Raw genomic sequence first — 19,519 nt, forward strand, 5'->3', positions numbered from 1 at the left:
TCTAACTTTGATTTTTAAAAGCGTTCCGCTGCTTTGAATAGCTTAAAAATTCATACTTTTAATCACTATATAACGCTATTAGTACTTGGCCATAATTTTCATTGGTCAAGTGATTCATTTCAAGGGTCAGTAGCCAAGCAACGTTTTATTGTCCATTAATTGGTTTGTTTCCCTTTACTTTAAGAATAGCGTGCTGGGTTTATTCAGCCGAAAATATAGCTTTAATAATAAAGAAAATAATGCATAATAATTTCCAAAAGAAAACGTGATTGGAAACTGTAAAATAAGTGCTAAAATATAGTTTAAAAAATATGACAAGCAAAGTGTAATGCCACTTTTTCTCATCGCCACTAAACTAGGTTTCAAAATCTCTCCCCCCCCCATCCACCCGCCGCCGTGACCCGCCTCTCCGACCCTAGAAGTATGACGTCATTTAAAGATGATATTTTAATTTGTTTCGACTCAAAACAATACTGCAGCTTTGTATGTTAGCAAACTAAGGGCATTTTGCTTAAAACCAGTGTTTATTTCAGACTTTTTTCTGCGGTAGGGGGCACTTGAAAACTGCTTAAAATGTAGTAATCACTAGGCCTATATATAGATCTAACTATTTAATACTATACTGAACTGAAAGTTTTCTGAAATATCCTTTTTAAATGCTTTATTTGTGTATAAATAAGGTTGCATTATTTTTAGTACATACAAGTTTATTATTATAATTTTTTTTTATAGATTTTGAATATAATACATTGTAATATGTTGCGAAGTTGAAATAGGGATAAAGTGGACCTTAATTTTAGTGTACAGAATCTTTTTTTTCTGAGGGGACAAAACGCTGAAAGAATTATATTCTCATTACGTCCCCTTTTCCCCTTGAAATTGTCCGTTCAAGATGGCTTCTATCATTGCACGACGATCTAGCCGTGTTTATCGACTTTACGAGACATGTTCTCGTTCCTTTTCTGTTGGTCACAGAAACAATGCTGATATGGCATTTACATTCGCATCACCTTATGATGTAAGAATAATGTTTTCTAAAAAAAGTATTAACTTATCGCTTTCTATGGCATCATGAGTATCACAACAATTTTTTTCACTCTTTTTGAAATCTTCACTCTTTTCAACTCTTTTGACACTTCTGTCTTAAAAATCATAATGAATTTTAAATAAAACTGATCCTAAAATAGTTTATTTACTTCTAAGTTGTTAATCTACTAGAGCAACTTACATTGTCCGGACACTCCGTAGGACCGGACACCTTGCTGGTTTTCGGTCGATATAAAATTTATTTCAATGTTTACACGGAAGAACCGCGAACTGCACTGCGCATGCCCATTTTTAAACACTTCCAGATCAAGTCCTTTCGTTTCCTCCATCTGTAAGGGAAGTTGAAGATTTCTAAAGTTGCCAAGGTATGTACTTTTTTATTTGTTATATCACCCGGATGAAGGTCACTAGGTTCCGGATAAGGGGGGAAAATCGAACCAATCACGGTTAATCTTGTTTTTTTAACTAAAAATAGCTTCTATCTATATATAGAACACAGTAAATTTCATTGTCAAGACGATGTACTGTGTATAATGGGGGAAAAGGGGGTGTTCGCTGCAATGTAAGACATTTTCGAGGGTAATCTATCGTTTTGGGTACGTAAAATCGCCCGCGGCTATTAATGTACGAAAACGTTACCTCATTGTCAAGGCTGTAATAGAAGTATATTGTGATATGTTTGTGTCAAATATTATAGATAAATGAATAATAAACCTAAATCAATGGCTAAATATATCAATATAGGCCAGAAATTAACTTTAAACAGCAGTGTCTGCAAGCAAGATTTGCTATATAGACAGCAGCCATTTGTAAAATAGAGTGACTTCCGCCTGAATCTCGCGCTATAAGTCTATAAAAATAAAACTTTAACAAGATGGCTGCTATAGTAAATGAGCATGGTTGCATCTGTTGGAAACATCGCTGGTGTTCATTTATTACTGAAAAGTTTTAATTCAATTGTTTAAAAACAGGTACATAAAGGAAACAAGGAAACATTTTTGTATTTTTCAAAACATAAATCCTCCTCAAAATGTGAAATAATTATTAAAATGTAAGGAGTCACCTGTTTTTCACATTACTAGTCGCGGGCGATTTTACGTACCCAAAACGATAGATTACCTTTTCGAGTTTTACATTGCAGCGAACACTCAAAGATAAATTGAGCATTCCATTTTAATTAAGTAGTTTAGTGACTTAGTGTAGATCTAGAATGTAGATCTACACGTCTTAGACGGAATCTAGTCTAAGTCTAAAATCTATATTTCTAAAAAAAATTTTTCAATATATTTCTGATCCTCAAAAATTCTTTACCAGATTTCTACATTGATTGAAAATGTCCCAAACAATGGAAAAAAAACACGCAAAGAGGGTGTCTCATAGCCCTGAAATCCTTAATGCTGCTATAGCCAGCATTAAAGCTAAAGAGTGCTCAATAAGAGAGGCGGCATCCAAGTATGGGATACCGTTGTCCACGTTGCATGACAAGCTCCGTGGGAAAACTCCTCTGGTAGCCACCAAAAACACCCTTCTTTTGCCAGAAGAAGAAGACCGTCTGGCAAACTGGCTGCTCCAGTTAGCACAAAGGGGTTTCGGAAAAACCCATGAAGACATTAGAGAGACGGCAAAAGCCATCATGGCAACGAGGAATGCTGCCTCAAAAAGCAAATTTGAAAAGCCGTCTACTCAGTGGCTTTATGGGTTTTTGAAACGACACCCTGGACTAACGACAAGAACCCCCCTTTCACTGGGAAAGGAAAGAGCTACAGTAACGGCAGTTGCCGTTGAAAGGTGGTTCGCGTCCTTCAAGAACTGCATTGATGGGATAGACCCAACCCTATTAGCATCTCCCCACCGTGTCTTCAATGCAGATGAAACAGGGTTTTGTTTCGACGTAAAAAGCAGAAGGGTTGTAGCCCAAAAAGGATCCAAGCATGTGTATAACGTGACATCGAACACTAAAACAAGTAACAGTGCTAGCATGCGCTAGTGCTGTGGGCCAATATATTCCGCCCATGCTTATATATCCTTACAAGAGGATCCCCAATAAGAATCTACTAGAAGAATTCCCGGAGGCAAATCTGCAAATCTCGGACAATGGTTGGATAAACGCGGGGATCTTTCACTCCTGGCTCAGGGACAGCTTCATCCCATCTGTTCAAAATGTTGATAAGCCAGTCCTCTTGCTGGTAGATGGCCACACCAGCCATACATCACTTGTAGAAACATCGGAGTTGTGTTCCGAAAATGGTATAATATTATATTGCCTTTTAGCACATGCCAGCCACCTGATGCAGCCACTCGATCAGGCATTTTTTGGAGCTGTAAAATCAGCGTGGTCCGATGCTTTACGCAAACACGTGGCGGAAACTGGTGAGGGAGTGAAACTAGAATCCTTTGCTCAAGTTCTAAAACCAGTTTGGGATCGAACCGCCACCCCCGAAATTGCAGCTAAAAGTTTTCAGGCTGCAGGGATCTATCCCTTTAACCCTGAAAAGATCATAAATTCTGAAAAATTAGGACCGAGCTTGGCATACAGTGCTACTCCTACTCCAACAGTTGCTTTGAGTGAAACCATGAACACTGTCGCTGAGTCAACTCCTGAAGTCCAGCAGCCACAAATTACCCCTGTTTTAGAAGATCAACAAAGCCAAATTCTCCCTCCATTATTTCCTGAACTTCAGGACCAAATTATCTATCTTCCACTTCCACCTCTTATTTTCGAAAACGAAGTCCCGCTCAGCCCCCAACCATCCACATCAGCTCTAAATTATGGAAATGAAGTCCCGCTCAGCCCCCAACCATCCACATCAGCTGTAAATCTAGATCTACCATCAACCTCTTCTATAGAAAATGTTCCAATAAATCCAACTGCATCTAATTTTGATGAAGAAAGCCGATTAGCTGCACATCCAGTTATTCAAGCAACCCCTAATTCAAAAGCCGGTCTTGAATTGAATGCACAGCAGTTGAAAGCCCTCAGGGAGTATTCCGTTTTCATTTCTGATGATATTTCGAGAAAACACCTTCTGTCATTTTTTTCAAGACTTGCTAACAACCTAACATCTGATTTCATAGATCCTCGCGAGGAAAATGATTATAAAAAGTTTAAAGAGCTATCTCTCTCCCTTCTCACTGTATGTGAAGTCAAAGCAAACGAGGAACAGGTACTCAAAGCCTCACTCACCGTTGACGATATTCTGAAAATCCCTAATTTTGTCTCAAGTAAGGGAAAGGGCAAAGGCAAAAAAAGAATCTTGCCGACAATGCCGAATCTCGTCAGCGGTGATGAGTTCCGGAATGCTCTACAAAAGAAAATTATGGAAAAAGAACAGATCGAGAAAAAAAAAGAAGATAACAAACTACTGAGGGATGAGTTGAAGAAAAAAAGAGAAGAAATGAAAGAGTACCAAAAGGTATTGAGAGAGAAAGAAAGGAAAGAGAAACAACTGAAGAAGGCAGAAGAACTTGAAGCAAAGAAGAAAAGGGGGGCGCAAAAGTGCAAAAAACCCAGGAAATCCGTGCATATGGATCCAAAAGATAGATCTACAAGTAGTGAAGATGATGATGATCCCTTAATGAATTTAATCGAGCAAGAAATGGTCTCTGATAATGAAGCACAAGACCATGAAGATGTTGATCTAGACGATCCTAGTGAAAGATGTGCTGGGTGCAGCCTAGGATTTATCGATGATGACCGATCTAGAAATTTTTAGATCCAATGCGACGTTTGCGATTCGTGGTGGCACACATGTTGCACCAAAAGTGCCAAGGATTTAAATTCTGATCAATTAGAGGAGTTCAATTTTGTGTGCATCATGTGTTGCCCCGATCAATGAAGTTTTGCATTGATTTTAAAAAAGATCTTGTCTATATAAAAAAGTGTATATATTGTAAATACATTGATGTATATAGTTATAGTTCTTGTATTTTCTTTATATTGCAATTTCTTTAAAATTCAAGTTCTTTGATATTCTGTGATCTACTTTCGTTTAATTTATGTTCTATTTCCAGTAAAAATAAATCTCTAGACATAGATCTAGATGTAAATAATATTTTAATTTTAAATGCAAATTGCTGTTTTGTTTGGCATTCTATTAATTATTAAAACAATCAAGAACTCAATCAAAATGTGTTTAATTATTTTAATAGATAAAAAGCGAACAACATGTGATGTGTTCGAAAGCAATGTACAGTGTTCGATCACTTGTAAAATCTAGGAAAAAAAAAAAAAGTGTTCGCAAGCATGTAAGTCACTCAAACAAGAATAGCTTAAGTTCCAAGCGTATGAATACAAAATGACACACACATTATTAAAGTAGAATGGTTGCGGAGTGTTATGGTACTTTTTTTTGTTTTCTATGTTAAGTGGTTACTGAATGAGACCGCATGGAAGTTGGAAGTTCCGACTTTTTTCGCTCTGAGTGTCCGGACAATGTAAGTTGCTCTATCACCTAATACTGGCTAATAGCATTCTTTATTACTAAATTAGATTTTTAAAAAAAAAACATTTTTGGTAAAGTGCCTGGCAGCACAGTGGAAATGACCTCTGACCTAAGTTTTTCTTTCGGCTTTAATTTGATTTCGTTAAGGTACGGGTCTTAACTGTACTGAATGAAATCACTGCTAGTCTTACTAAATCTCAGTTAGTACTTCCATGCAGCACTATTAATGTCAACATAAGTGTGTGGCATTTTTTGTTTCAAAGTGACTACTCAGAAGAAGCTGCCCCCCCCCCCCCCCCCCCCCCCCCGCCCCGTTTTAGTCTGGCCAGCAGAAGATGAAAAACGCAATGACCTTAATAGACGCGCAATTGGCTCAAATTATCCTTTTGTATTTTATAGTTTTTCAATGGGATCAATTTTCTTTTTAGCTTCTATCTGTAGAGCAGTTGCACTTCGGGCAAATCATCAGATGTTGAGGGTTCGTAGTCTATAAGTGAAGTATAGAATGTTTTTTTAACAATCTATTTTAATGGCCTATTTAAATCAATCTAGGTATTAATCAAGTTAATCCGTGGGCATGTCCCATCAAGACAACATATGGGCCTAAACAATGAACATCTAGATTACAAGATAAACCATGTCATTGTAGTGCTATGCGCATCTTCTTCTGTCTAGAATCTGCTTTTTAGTTTTTTACTCACTGAATGTTGCTTTTAGTAATTTACATTTGCTTCTTGGTATGATGTAAATTGCTAAAAAGAAGTATTAATGTTAGTGCTTTCTGTTGTATATTAAAACTTTTTTTTTACTCTGAGGTTCTTCTCATCTTTCTCTCTTCATCCCCAGTAATCAGTAAAGTAAAAAATAATTAATCTGTTTTTAAAATACTTTGTTCACTTCTAAGTTAATCTACAAACCATTTGCTACTTTATTGCTAAGGTTCCCAATTATAATTTTTCAACAGACCTAGACAAAAGTGCAAGCTTCAGTTTTTCATTTGGTTTTAGTTGTATTTTAAGGGTCTTAACTGCAAATATTTTTAATGAAACCATTTCTAGTCTTGCTTAATATGCAGCACTAAATTAATGCCAACAAAAAGTTGTGCCATTTTTAGTTTTTCTGAGTTGCTTACCCAGAAGAGTATTTTTATGGACTGTCATTGTCTTTGTTACTGTTATCTAAACTTGAAAAGGTCTGGGTATGGTAGAACATTCATCAGCTAGTTCATTATTGTATCAATTGCTGGCTAATTATTGCTTAGGCTATGGTCAGAGCTGTATTACTAGTAAATGAATACTTCAGGAGCATCATTTTTTTACTTAATTTAGTTATTTTACATGAAATACTTAGTCTCTTTAAAAGTTGAAAATGTCCTCATATCCAAATAAACTTATTCCATAGGTGTATTACAAAGATGCCAAGGTAAAACAGATTGATGTCCCCACTTTCAGTGGAAATTTTGGTATTCTTCCAAGCCATGTTCCAACATTAGCTGTCTTGAAACCAGGTGTTGTAAATGTATTTGAAGAGGATGGGTCACAGAAAAAATTCTTTGGTGAGTATTTTTAGTTTTCATCATTTTCAAAAAAATTCTGCTTAATTAATCTGTAGTTTAGAATTAATGTCAAAAAAATTTTTTTTGTGGTTCAACAAAAATGCCTACTTAATTACTTGTGTTTAGAATGTATTTTTGACTTTATATACATGAACTGTACAATTTTTTATTATTCCAACAGTAAGCAGTGGCTCTGTGACAATAAACGATGACTCCTCAGTACAAATTTTAGCAGAAGAGGCTCATCCTATTGATAGGTTAGATGCAGGAGTGAGTATCTTTGGATTATTTATATGCAATAGACTAGAGTGTTAACACGTTCTTGTTTCTCAAAATTAAAACTAAAAATGTGACTTAGATGTTACAAATATTCTGTTACATTAGAAAACAACAAACATTGAGTTTAATTATCTGTTGCACTTTAGCCTAGTAGTACAATGCAAGTATATAATGTCTTTTGGTTGTATGTAATATGTTCATTTTCTTTTTTAGGCAATCCGTGAAGGTTTGACCAAAGCCCAACATGAAGTAACCTCTGCTTCCTCTGAAACTGCCAAAGCTGAGGCACAGATAGCGGTAGAATGTTTCGAAGCTTTACAGAAAGCTGTAGAGTAATTTATTTTGTTCACTTTTATAAATAGGTTTATCCTTTTGGGTCATGCCTAGTAAGTTTCAAGATATGGCCCTAATGTTATTGTGAAAAGGAATAACTTTAGAACTGTCATTTATTTGAAGTCTTGAATGAATGATGAAATGTATGAAATATTTTTGAACATAGTGTAACAATAAATGATGACATTCTGAAAAAAAATTGTGTCTTTATTTTAAGAAATATAGCATTATCACATAGATATTATAAAATGCTTATCCAATTTTATTCATTTTGACACAAGCTTTTCTTTTACATTAACATGTAGTAAGATCTAGAACATATTCTAAATTAATGATTGAAGTGTTACAAAATATGATTATAGCTTAAAGATACATAGTTAATATATGAGCTAAATTCATATTCTCTTATCACATTAGTTTATAAAATGGTGAAAAAGCCCAGTAAACATTTATAAATCCAGTGTGTATCACTGAATGGCTCAAGAAAATAGAGCCGATTAAGAATTGTAGTATTTAATAACAAATAGAATCATGAAATGATTATTGCTCACAGAACTGTGGCATCCCCTTATTTTCCCATTGAAACTTCCACAGCCCATGATTAGTGTGTTCTGTCACGTAAACCACATTAGAATTTGGTTGAAAGTGAATGTTGCTTGGTTTATCAAAAGGGCACTTGATGCGTTTTATTGGCTGGCCGCCCTCTGGTTGAAACACTTCAATATAACCACTACCCCAGTGGGCTACTAGCAAGTTTCCTTTCTCATCCAAGTCCATGCCATCTGGTCCAGATTCACACCCGCAGTCTGAAATGTTGAAATGATGCTTGGCATTTTAAAAAATTGAGTTAGCATATGTTATTGATATAGGCATAAATAAAAGCATTGTAAAAGGTCTTATTACGTAATTTAACAGACATCCTGTAAGACATGATTCTCTTAAGTAATGTAAGGAATAGATAGCAATTTACTTTGATCTAAAGATGTCATATTTACCTGGTAACTGTCCCCAAATGGCCTTATTATTTACAACACCTGGTGCCTGAATATCAAAGGACCAGAGCAGTCTAGTAGGAGTTTCTGCTACTATCAGTTTGGAGGGCTGTCCATCTTTACAATGAATCATGCCAATCCCATTAGGAAATCTAAAGCCTGTATCTACACGAATCACAGTTCTGTCCTTTGTTAAACAGTAGATAGACCCAAAAGCTTCCTGTTTAGATTAATATAAAAATTAAACATCTGTATTATTACATACCATAATCTAAAATTATTAACATGTTTTATTATGATGAATATTGTACCTTACCTCAAAGGATCGTTTATAAAACATCTGTATTATTACATACCATAATAATCTAAAAATTATTAACATCTTTTATTATGATGAAAATTGTACCTTACCTCAAAGGATCGTTTATAAAACATCTGTATTATTACATACCATAATAATCTAAAAATTATTAACATCTTTTATTATGATGAAAATTGTACCATACCTCAAAGGATCGTTTATAAAACATCTGTATTATTACATACCATAATAATTTAAAAATTATTAACATCTTTTATTATGATGAAAATTGTACCATACCTCAAAGGATCGTTTGTATGGAGATGGAGCTATTTCCCCTGCTGGTGCGGTTACCCAAAGATTTCCATCATTGTCCATGATGCAGTCATTGCAACCTTGCATTGTTTGTCCGTTGCTGTCTGTTACAGCTACCTACAAATTAGGGATTGATATTTCATTTGGTTAGGACTGGTTTTTATAAATGAATACAATAAGTATGCAGAAATTTAATTAAGACTTTTTCTCCTTGTACAAAACACTCAACATACTTTAATGAGGTACACTTTTTTAAAATGCTCACCTGTTGAAACTCTCCATTGGGCTTGACAAACAAAATTCCAAGTCTCATATCAGCAACATATAGATTGCCATGTTTATCAGACTGGCATCCTGCAGGTATGCCACCATTATTGTTTACATTGGGCTCACAAATAACCTCCACCTTAAGGACAGAACATGGTGATTAAAATACAAATGATAAACTATAATAGTGGATTACTTCACACAAGAACTGTCAACAAGAACAAACTCAACATGATCAATGCAACAGGCATTTTGACCAATTTTGTGAAAGGTCAATTCAACAAATAATTAAATGAAAATATGGGATTTTAAAAAAAATTCAAAATATAAATGGATTTCGATAACTTAAATCTTATAATTTTTATCTATAAAAATACTGTGAATAAAAATGTGTGAGCTTATTCTAATAACTTTATAGAGAATTTTAAAATATGAAATTAATATCAATTTTTAAATAACTGCTAATATATTTGTCACATAAAAAATACATCACTATGAAAGGTATGTGAGATATGTCAAAAACAGCAAAATAGAATTTGTTATTTTTTAAGATACTTTTGTGTGCAAAATAAAGCAAAAAGTTCAGGTCTAAAATACTAATATAGTAGGTTTATTATTAATGAAGTTTAATTATTTACTACAAAAAGTATATCAAGAGGATATAGATCTATTACTATTTTTATTATTTTAAATTTTATTGAAAAAAGACACAATTCAACAATAACCATGTTAAAATGTAATACACCCATGTAATTATTTGTCTATCAAACAATGAATGTGTATTGGATGGTCAGTTGGTAATCACCAGATTGGTCAAAGCAGAATTGGTCTTGCTGCTGACTAGGCAATCATCTCTTTTACAAGAGCACACATAATTTTCTTCCCCTAGTTAACTTTGGAGACTTGGCAGGTAAAGTAAAATACAAAAGATACTTCTGTTATTCAAAGCTAAAACTATAGGATAGGCCCTACTAGATATATATATATATATATATATATATATATAGGCTTAGATCTAGGCCATATATAAGTTAAGTTAAGACAATCAATCAGTGGCGTAAGGGGGGGGGTGTTTTGGGGGGTCATAACCCCCCCCCCCCCCCATAGACCCCTCGGTATATATATAAAAAGTATGGGGGGGGGGGTGCAAATCGAAAGTTTGAGGGGGGTGCAAATTGAAAGTTTGAGGGGGGTGCAAATCAAAAGTGTGTCCCTGGGTAAAAATTGGAACTATTTGGAACCCTCCCCCCTTGAGACGATCCTGGCTACGCCACTGCAATCAATCATGTACTTGAAAAAAGTTGGTGACACACCCCCAAACCTAAGAATAAGAAGCCATATATTAAAAGATTGTGGCAAAGATCTTAAATTCTAAGCACTGAATAAATTATATTCTATAATTTTAAATAATACAAGTCTAGATCTATGAACTATTCATACATTTTTACTTCAGTACTCTACATCTTACATCTAGATTCTAGATTTCTATCTATCTATTCTATTGGAAAACAACCTAGATCTAAGAAATAATTTTTTCTTCACCTTTCCAGAATTGACGTCGATTTTTAAAATTTGACCGGCTGGCTTGCCATTTTTTTCTATTTCTGGGGCAACCATAAAGAAATTGCCATCTTTATCAAAAACTGGACCTTCTGCGCCTAAAATATTATTAACAATATTATTAAATGTTGTAATGTATTCCGCCATCAGTCAACAATCTTTTCGTTATAATAAATGGGTCAAAATCTGTGCTAAGCTTGTGTGTTTATTTACCGTACCAAAGAAAAAGCACTCTAAAAATGTGAGCTTAAAAATAATGAAATTTTATGTAAGTAGGTTATCTTTCTTGAAAGAAAAATAACGCGTGCGCATCTTTAAACACACAGAATTCAAACTTTGGTCTATTTTTTAAAAATAAATACGCCCATTATACTATTATCTATATCAGGGATCTCCAAACTACGGCCCGCGGGCCGGATGCGGCCCTCGAAGTCCTCTCATCCGGCCCGCGGAGATCTTTTTGTCCAAGGAAAAATCGTTTGTTGGTGATGGCTGAGGAACTTTGCCCAGAAAAATCAAAGATATGCCTGGAAGAAACTGGCCCCCGAACTGAAATTTGATAGTTAATGCGGCCCTCGGACTGAAAAGTTTGGAGACCCCTGATCTATATATATAATTCTCTTCTGGGAGCCGTTAGAAAACAAGCTGCAAGCGCCTCCTTGCAGTCCCCTCTCCTTCTCTCTATCACTATCACTACCACCCCCACCCCACCCCCACATTGTCTGGTGAGCTGTGGTCACGCTAAATGTTTACAAAGCTAAATGTTTACAAATCGTAGAGCCGTAGAGCTGGGTTTCTATTAGGGGCAGATAATTTAGTACGATTTTAAACTTACAGGAGGTAACTAAGAAATAACTTTTAATTGAACAGTCCATATAGAATTATTTAAAGAAGTCATTCCTTTGTTTAGCTGGATAAATAGATTTCGAATTCTGTTAATCTTTGCTCATTATTCTGTATGTGCAATTTTCTGAATGGGCATATTGCTATGAAAATACAATAATACAATCATTTATGAATTCAAACCTGAAAAACATCTTTCAATATGCTGGCCTATCGCTGTGAGAAATGAGGTACTATGGCAACAAAGCAACTGTTAGCTGAAGAAGAGATTCTCCAGACAATTTGGTTTCACTCAAGAAAAGTTCTGATAAGCCCTCACCTGGATTCCACAAGGCAAAAGAAAAAGATGCAGACCCTGGAAACAAAGACACCAAGAAATTTGGATACATCGGGGGACAATTGGAATGACTAGAACAAAATAAAGATGCCTGGAAAGCTCTTCTTGATGGCCTATGTCCCAGGAGGGGTGACAGACTACCTAACCCCTAACTCACACACATATTTTGATATATATATATATATATATATATATATATATATATATATATATATATATATATATATATATGTAACGAGACTATTTGCCTGTAGTGCCAAATGTTAACGAGTTCTGCTCGACAACGCCAAATGTTACCGAGTCTAACCACTCATTCTTACACAACATCGACCACAGTATAGATACTCGAAGATGCAGGTTCGCTATTGATCCTTTTATTACATGAATCAAAGAAATGCTTCACAATAATATGATGAATCAAAAGGAATGCTTCACAATAATAGTCTGAATCAACTGACCCCCAACAGTCCTCACTAGTCTTCACATAACTGAATGCACATGTCTATCGTCCTTCTTAACACAATACGGCTAACCCGTTCTATAACCAACTTGATACTGCCACACTGACTGACTGATCGAGAGAGAGAGAGCCCAGCCGTCGCCTTCCTATATATCCCCTTCGTATTCGTAATCGTATTCGGTTCTATCATAATCGTAATCGTAATCGATTCTAATCGTTGCATCAGAATGTTAATTACGCCGCTTCTGTCGTACAGTCCGATTTAATAAGCCATCTGCATCCTGTCACATCAAAGTTGACAGCGCTGTATTGCGTTCTTATCGTATCGCTTCCCAAAATACTACGCCTTGGCTTTCTGATCGTTATCAGCCAACACCTGCGTTATTACATCAGTCGTGTCAAAGTTGACAGCGCTGTACTGCGTTCCCATGTCCCTGGTAACTTCCCCTAGTTACATCCACCCCTGCCTTTTTTTGTGTGTTATCAACCACAAACAACGCTTGGCAGGTGCAGTCCTTCAAAGTCAATCGCACCACCGTAAAAAAAAATTTATTGTTCCACTCACTGTCAATGTCGTCACATTCGTATAAGATTGACCGTTATCCCTATTTCACATATCAAATGTGTCTACATCCTCTTCCTCAGACACAAAACAGTTCTAGAATTCACATCCACCTTTTTTCGTTTGGTGCCTTCACCAGTTCACTTGTATGACTTTTTGAACAGTCTGTTCTCATACCAGCGCGACCATGAAAGAATTGATGGTTGCTGACAAAAAATTTCGTATTTTTTCTGTTTCTTAAACTTCTCCGCGGACCACTTATCTGATGGTCTACTGTCTCTCTGCTTCTGGGAGGAACGGGATCCTCCTTGTTGCCGTTATCCTCCACTTGTGTATCGCTGTTGTTCTGTTGATGGTGACATGGTTCCGGGATGGGTATGAGAATTTCCGTGTAAGTTTCTGGTTCCCTAATTGTCTTAGTTTTCTCTGTGTGTAAATGCTCTTCTTGACTATTCCAATATTTCTTTAATTGAGCAATATTCGCCCACCGATCCGGTTTGGTGTGATCGATGGGTCTTATCTTAAAGGGGCCACCTGCTACTTTAGGCATCTCCACGACTTGCCATATCTCCTGTCCCCAGAGGTCGTGGATTTTGTTTCTGCCTAACGGGTGGCTACGCAGTAATACCCTGTCGTTCAGTTTGAGTGGCGGGTCCTTTGTCTGTACCGGCGGTTCCCTTCGCCGTGCTTCATGTTCTAGTCTTTCCTGTACTACCCTGTACATTTCTCTAATTCGTCTCATATGTTCATTCACATATTCCAGTGCAGTGTATGAGCCAGTCATACTCTCCTTTTTTCCTAGGAACAAGTCAAGGGGGAGTCGAGCCTCCCGTCCGAACAGCAACATGTGTGGCGAAAAGCCGGTTGTGGCATGGGGGGTGCAGTTGTATAGATATACCAACTCTGGGAGAAAATCAGGCCAACGTTTTTTCTGTTCAGGTTCTAGGGTACGCAGCAAATCATGCATGCTGCGGTTGAACCGCTCGCACTGTCCGTTTCCTTTCGGATTAAATGTGGTTGTTCTAGATTTGTTGATCCCGTAGTGGCTGCACAGTTGGTTAATTACTTCTGACTCAAAGGCCCTTCCTTGGTCAGAGTGTAATTGTCTTGGTATGCCATATTTGATGAACCAATGTTCTATTAAGACCTTTGCCACTGTTTTGGCAGTCTGATCTCGTGTGGGCACCGCCACAGTCCATTTGGTGAATACATCAGTCACTACCAACACATGTTCCGTCCCATCCGATGATTGCTCCAACGACGTAAAGTCCATAGCCACAATCTCTAGTGGTTTTGTCGCTAGTAGGTGTCCTGATGGCTGTCTCATTTTGACAACTGGCATTTTCGCATGCTGACACCTCACACAAGCCTCACAATGGCGTTTGACCTCCATTTCCATATTGGGCCAGTAACACCTCCGTCGTAAAATTTTGTGCGTCCTGTCCTGACCCTGGTGTCCTGCCCTGTCATGTGCCAACCTTAGCACTTCTTCTCGTAATTGTCCAGGCACCACCACCTGGTGTATTGTCCCATCAATTTGGTCATGAATTCTCCGCATGAGAACACCATCCTTTATACTGAGACGATCCCACTGACTCAGTATTTTCTTTGTTTCTCGACCAAATTGTTCTCTTTCCCTTCTTCCTGGGAATTTTTGTTCCTGGACGTGTTTCAACAGCGGCTGTAAGCCACTATCCGTTCTCTGGGCATCTCTTATCTCTTTGTGATTAAGGCAATTAAAATCACTAATGTCCATATGTCCGGGCTCTGTGGATATGTGCCCCACCCCGGTCTGCCCGTTTTGCATCACTTGCACCCCGTGAGGGATATCTGTTGACGCTCTGACCTCACATATTCCTGTCAGCGTTTCTTCCTCATCGCCCGGTCTCTCGTAAGGATTCCTTGATAAGGCGTCCGCATTGCCATTGGACCGCCCCGGGCGATATTTTATCTCTAGGTCAAAGAGTGCCAATTCTGCTGCCCATCGCTGTTCGATGGATCCCAACTTTGCTGTCTTTAGGTGACTGAGGGGGTTATTGTCAGTGTATACCACACATTTGGCACCTAATAGATAGTCCCTGAATTTTTCAGTCACAGCCCATTTTAATGTCAAAAGTTCTAGTTTCATGGCGCTGTAATTTGTCATGTTCTTCTCTGATTCCTTCAGAGCTCGACTGGCATACGCAATAACCCTGAAACCTTGCTTTTGTTGTTGTGATAGCACAGCTCCCAGACCTTTAGAGCTGGCGTCAATTTCTAGCCGAAATGGTTTGTCAAAGTCCGCGTATCCTAATATCGGCGTCTCTGTCAAAGCCTTTTTCAAGAGCTTAAACGAGTTCAGGCATTCATCAGTCCATAATTCACCTATCAGTTGTGTTTTACCTTTCTTTTTCTCCTTACTGTGTTTCTTTGTCATTTTGTTTACCAAGTCATGCAATGGTGCGGCAATTTTTGCAAAACCAGGTACAAATTTTCTATAATAGGAAGCAAAGCCCAAGAATGATCTGACCTCTACCGTAGTTGTTGGCTGTTTCCATTCTTTAACCGCTGCAATTTTATCTGGGTCAGTGGCGATGCCATCCGACAAAATCACATAACCCAAAAAATGTACCGATTTCAGACCGAAGCAGCATTTGTCTGGGTTCAGCTTTACTCCTATCTCCCTAAGACGGAGAAACACTTGTTCTAATCTTTTTAGATGGTCCTCCCAAGTTTTTGAGTAAACCAGTATATCATCCAAGTACACCAACATTATTTGAAATAGAAAGTCACTCATAGCACTCTGCATTACTCGCTGGAATGTAGCAGGCGCATTAGTTAGACCAAACGGCATACGGGTCCACTCGTACAGTCCCAGTGGAGAAATAAATGCAGTCTTATGTTGATCGTTGGGGTGCATGGCCACTTGGTGGTAGCCACTAGCCAACTCTAAGGTAGAAAAAAATCTTGCTCCCCCCAACGCATCAAGACATTCATCAATACGAGGCAAGGGGAATGCATCCCTTCTTGTGATATTGTTCAATTTCCGGTAATCACAACACAGTCTTATCTCCCCTGACTTCTTTTTTACCACTACTATCGGTGCCGCATACGGGCTCGTGCTGGTTGTAATAATTCCCTTTTTTAGTAGATCGTTCAGGTGTGCTTTCACCGCAGAGTAGTGACTTGGTGGTAATCTTCGATAAGGTTGCGCCACCGGCTTGTCTTGTAGTAAGGGTATCTGGTGTTTTATTACTTCCGTGTAACCCAAATCACCCTCGTACGAGGCAAATATATCCCTGTACTTATTCAGCAATTCATTTAGTTTTGGGTCCTCATTTTCCGGGAATGTATATGATCGGCCATCCTCTTTCTTCACCTCGGCCGTCACATTGACCGACCTAATTGTTACTTCATCACTACTGGTATTGATCAGTTCGATGCACTGTGCCGACCTTAGTACCTCGACGTTCTGTGGTACTCCTACCAGAGTATTAGGCGGTATAAAAATTTCCTCATCCAAAACATTTGCCACTAATCCTTGAACTAGTCCATTTTCCGCTGATGTGTATGTCCGCAGTAACACGACGCCTGCCCTCAGTGCGGCGCCACATGGTTCTATCATCACATCACCATTCACGCTTCTATCACCAATTTGTAATGTGATTGCCTTGACCGTGTTTGCCGGGACTGATATCCTTCCTCTGGTCTTGGCAAACCTGGCCAACTTGGATCCCCGACCTGGTGTGGTCGATCCGACAATATTTGTAAGAAATTCTGGCAACTGGCCAAGAATATTCATGCCCAACAGGCAAGGTATATTTGACACATTTGTCTCTAGGTTGTGTTTCGTAACGAACACCCCAACCTGCTTCAACCTATGTCCCGCCACCACGACATCCGCCAGAAAATAACCACAGTATGGAATGGTTAGTCCATTAGCTGCCGTCAGGCGCATGCATGTGTCAGACCTCAACCTATGGTCTTTTCCTTTCATCCATTTGGTGTAAAAATTTTCCGCAATTGTCGTCACCTGGGAGCCTGTATCCACAATTGCCTTCACCGCGATGTCCCCAATCGTAATCACCATTTCGGGACAGACTCCCATCATTTTGTTTCTTGGGCCATAACCTCGCCCCTCTGTAGCCTGGCCCTGCCTTACAGAGGACGACCGTTTCCCTGACAGTACCGTGCCATATGTCCGGGTTGTGAACAGGACAAGCAAATTGGTCGACCGTCAGCCGTCCACCGGAGCGATGGACCGGCGGGTCGCGGCCGTCCAACCTGTCTCTGTTTTGTCCCGTTCTTTTCCTGATTCTCAGCTGTTGACCTGCTTTCTAACCTCTCCAATCGTTGGTTAACCTTATCCAGGTGGGCCAACAGTTGAGCCATCATGGTTTCCACCGTGCCGGTCCCTGTGGGTGGGGATTGTTTCTGTTCCGGCACAGAGACTTTGTCCACCGAACAGTTCGACTGGTCCTCATCCTCGGACCTGCGGATCGCTGAGTTCCTGACCTGAAGGAAGGTCAACTGCGGGTCTTTGTGGACCTCCTCTTTCAACTCTCTCCTTAAGATCGGGGTTGCTAGCCCCTCGATGAAATGGTCCCTCAGTAGGCGTACATCAATGTCAGGTGTTTTGCCCTTTACCGAATCAAAGGCCCTGTTCATTCGGTGTGAATACTCCATCACACTCTCCGCCATTCTCTGCTTTAAGCCTACGAACCCCGATAGCAGTTGCGATCCCGACCGTCTCTCCCCAAAGGTCTCCATAATTAGATCCAGCACCTTATCTGGATCTGATTGGATGGTTTTATCGTGGCATTTGACCTCTGCCCTAACCGTCTCTCCTATACTGCCCATCAGCAGTCTTAATCTTTCCTCTGGTGACATGTGTCTCGAGGCCCAGGCCGCTTTGACCTCCTCACTGAACCTGTTGGTTAAAGCTGGATCACCGTCCCCGTAAAATTTGTTAATGTGGGACTCTCTGGGCAGGACCACAATATGGGTCTGCTTCTCGTCCAGAGTAGACATTATACTTTTTATTCCTTGAGTCAAAAAAGAAAAGATCTTTCTTACCGTGTGTGTATGAAAAATTTTCCTCGTTCCTCACTTTTCACTGTTCCTGAATGTTCGAATTCACACACACACGAAACACAGTTATGAACTAGGTTGACTATGGGTGCCTAAAGCGGCAAGTCTAGTTGGATTCATCCTGTCCGCAGCGCCAAATGTAACGAGACTATTTGCCTGTAGTGCCAAATGTTAACGAGTTCTGCTCGACAACGCCAAATGTTACCGAGTCTAACCACTCATTCTTACACAACATCGACCACAGTATAGATACTCGAAGATGCAGGTTCGCTATTGATCCTTTTATTACATGAATCAAAGAAATGCTTCACAATAATATGATGAATCAAAAGGAATGCTTCACAATAATAGTCTGAATCAACTGACCCCCAACAGTCCTCACTAGTCTTCACATAACTGAATGCACATGTCTATCGTCCTTCTTAACACAATACGGCTAACCCGTTCTATAACCAACTTGATACTGCCACACTGACTGACTGATCGAGAGAGAGAGCCCAGCCGTCGCCTTCCTATATATCCCCTTCGTATTCGTAATCGTATTCGGTTCTATCATAATCGTAATCGTAATCGATTCTAATCGTTGCATCAGAATGTTAATTACGCCGCTTCTGTCGTACAGTCCGATTTAATAAGCCATCTGCATCCTGTCACATCAAAGTTGACAGCGCTGTATTGCGTTCTTATCGTATCGCTTCCCAAAATACTACGCCTTGGCTTTCTGATCGTTATCAGCCAACACCTGCGTTATTACATCAGTCGTGTCAAAGTTGACAGCGCTGTACTGCGTTCCCATGTCCCTGGTAACTTCCCCTAGTTACATATATATATATATATATATATATATATATATATATATATATATATATATATATATATATATATAAAACTTGTGTTTATGTGACTGCAAGATTTATGTTTCCTATTACTTTACTGGATAAAAATGTCATGTCTTTACAGCTGCTTTGCCATTAAACAGTTTTGAAACTAAACATGACCTAGTGTCAGAAAATATTTTGCCTGAGGTTATAGGGTGGATCATATCTGGTGCAAATTAGTTAGGTCCAGTTTTTATTGTGTGCCTTTCAAACAATTTCAAATACAGATTATTTTATTGTGTGGTAGAACAAAGTCACAAGACCATGGCAGTGACCGG

At 38.5% G+C, this 19,519-nt stretch overlaps 2 protein-coding genes across 2 annotated transcripts; one reads left to right on the top strand and one right to left on the bottom strand.

The window, feature by feature from the left end:
- The first annotated feature begins 858 nt into the window (after nt 1-858).
- LOC131957783 (ATP synthase subunit delta, mitochondrial) lies at nt 859-7,855 on the top strand. Its single transcript, XM_059322563.1, has 4 exons — nt 859-1,018; nt 6,891-7,044; nt 7,226-7,314; nt 7,537-7,855. Exons 1-4 carry the CDS (start codon nt 893-895, stop codon nt 7,657-7,659), a joined length of 492 nt encoding a protein of 163 aa, XP_059178546.1. The 5' UTR covers nt 859-892; the 3' UTR covers nt 7,660-7,855.
- Nucleotides 7,856-7,945: 90 nt separating this feature from the next.
- On the bottom strand, nt 7,946-11,316 carry LOC131957784 (diisopropyl-fluorophosphatase-like). The gene is made up of 5 exons (XM_059322564.1): nt 11,074-11,316; nt 9,530-9,670; nt 9,250-9,381; nt 8,652-8,868; nt 7,946-8,462 (listed from the first exon to the last, which is right to left on the bottom strand). Exons 1-5 carry the CDS (start codon nt 11,236-11,238, stop codon nt 8,197-8,199), a joined length of 921 nt encoding a protein of 306 aa, XP_059178547.1. The 5' UTR covers nt 11,239-11,316; the 3' UTR covers nt 7,946-8,196.
- Between the last annotated feature and the right edge of the window lie 8,203 nt (nt 11,317-19,519).

Source organism: Physella acuta, unplaced genomic scaffold, assembly GCF_028476545.2.
Source record: "Physella acuta isolate Inbredline_101_S28 unplaced genomic scaffold, ASM2847654v3 ptg001265l, whole genome shotgun sequence".
In the NCBI taxonomy this organism is placed as follows: Eukaryota; Metazoa; Mollusca; class Gastropoda; family Physidae; genus Physella; species Physella acuta.

Coding starts and splice junctions, on each gene's coding strand:
- LOC131957783 (XM_059322563.1), top strand. CDS start 893: ATGGCTTCTATCATTGCACGACGATCTAGCCGTGTTTATCGACTTTAC. Junction 7,045..7,225: donor GTCACAGAAAAAATTCTTTG/GTGAGTATTTTT, acceptor TTATTCCAACAG/TAAGCAGTGGCTCTGTGACA. Junction 7,315..7,536: donor TTGATAGGTTAGATGCAGGA/GTGAGTATCTTT, acceptor TTTCTTTTTTAG/GCAATCCGTGAAGGTTTGAC.
- LOC131957784 (XM_059322564.1), bottom strand. CDS start 11,238: ATGGCGGAATACATTACAACATTTAATAATATTGTTAATAATATTTTA. Junction 9,671..11,073: donor TCGACGTCAATTCTGGAAAG/GTGAAGAAAAAA, acceptor TCTGTCCTTAAG/GTGGAGGTTATTTGTGAGCC. Junction 8,463..8,651: donor CATTTGGGGACAGTTACCAG/GTAAATATGACA, acceptor TCAACATTTCAG/ACTGCGGGTGTGAATCTGGA.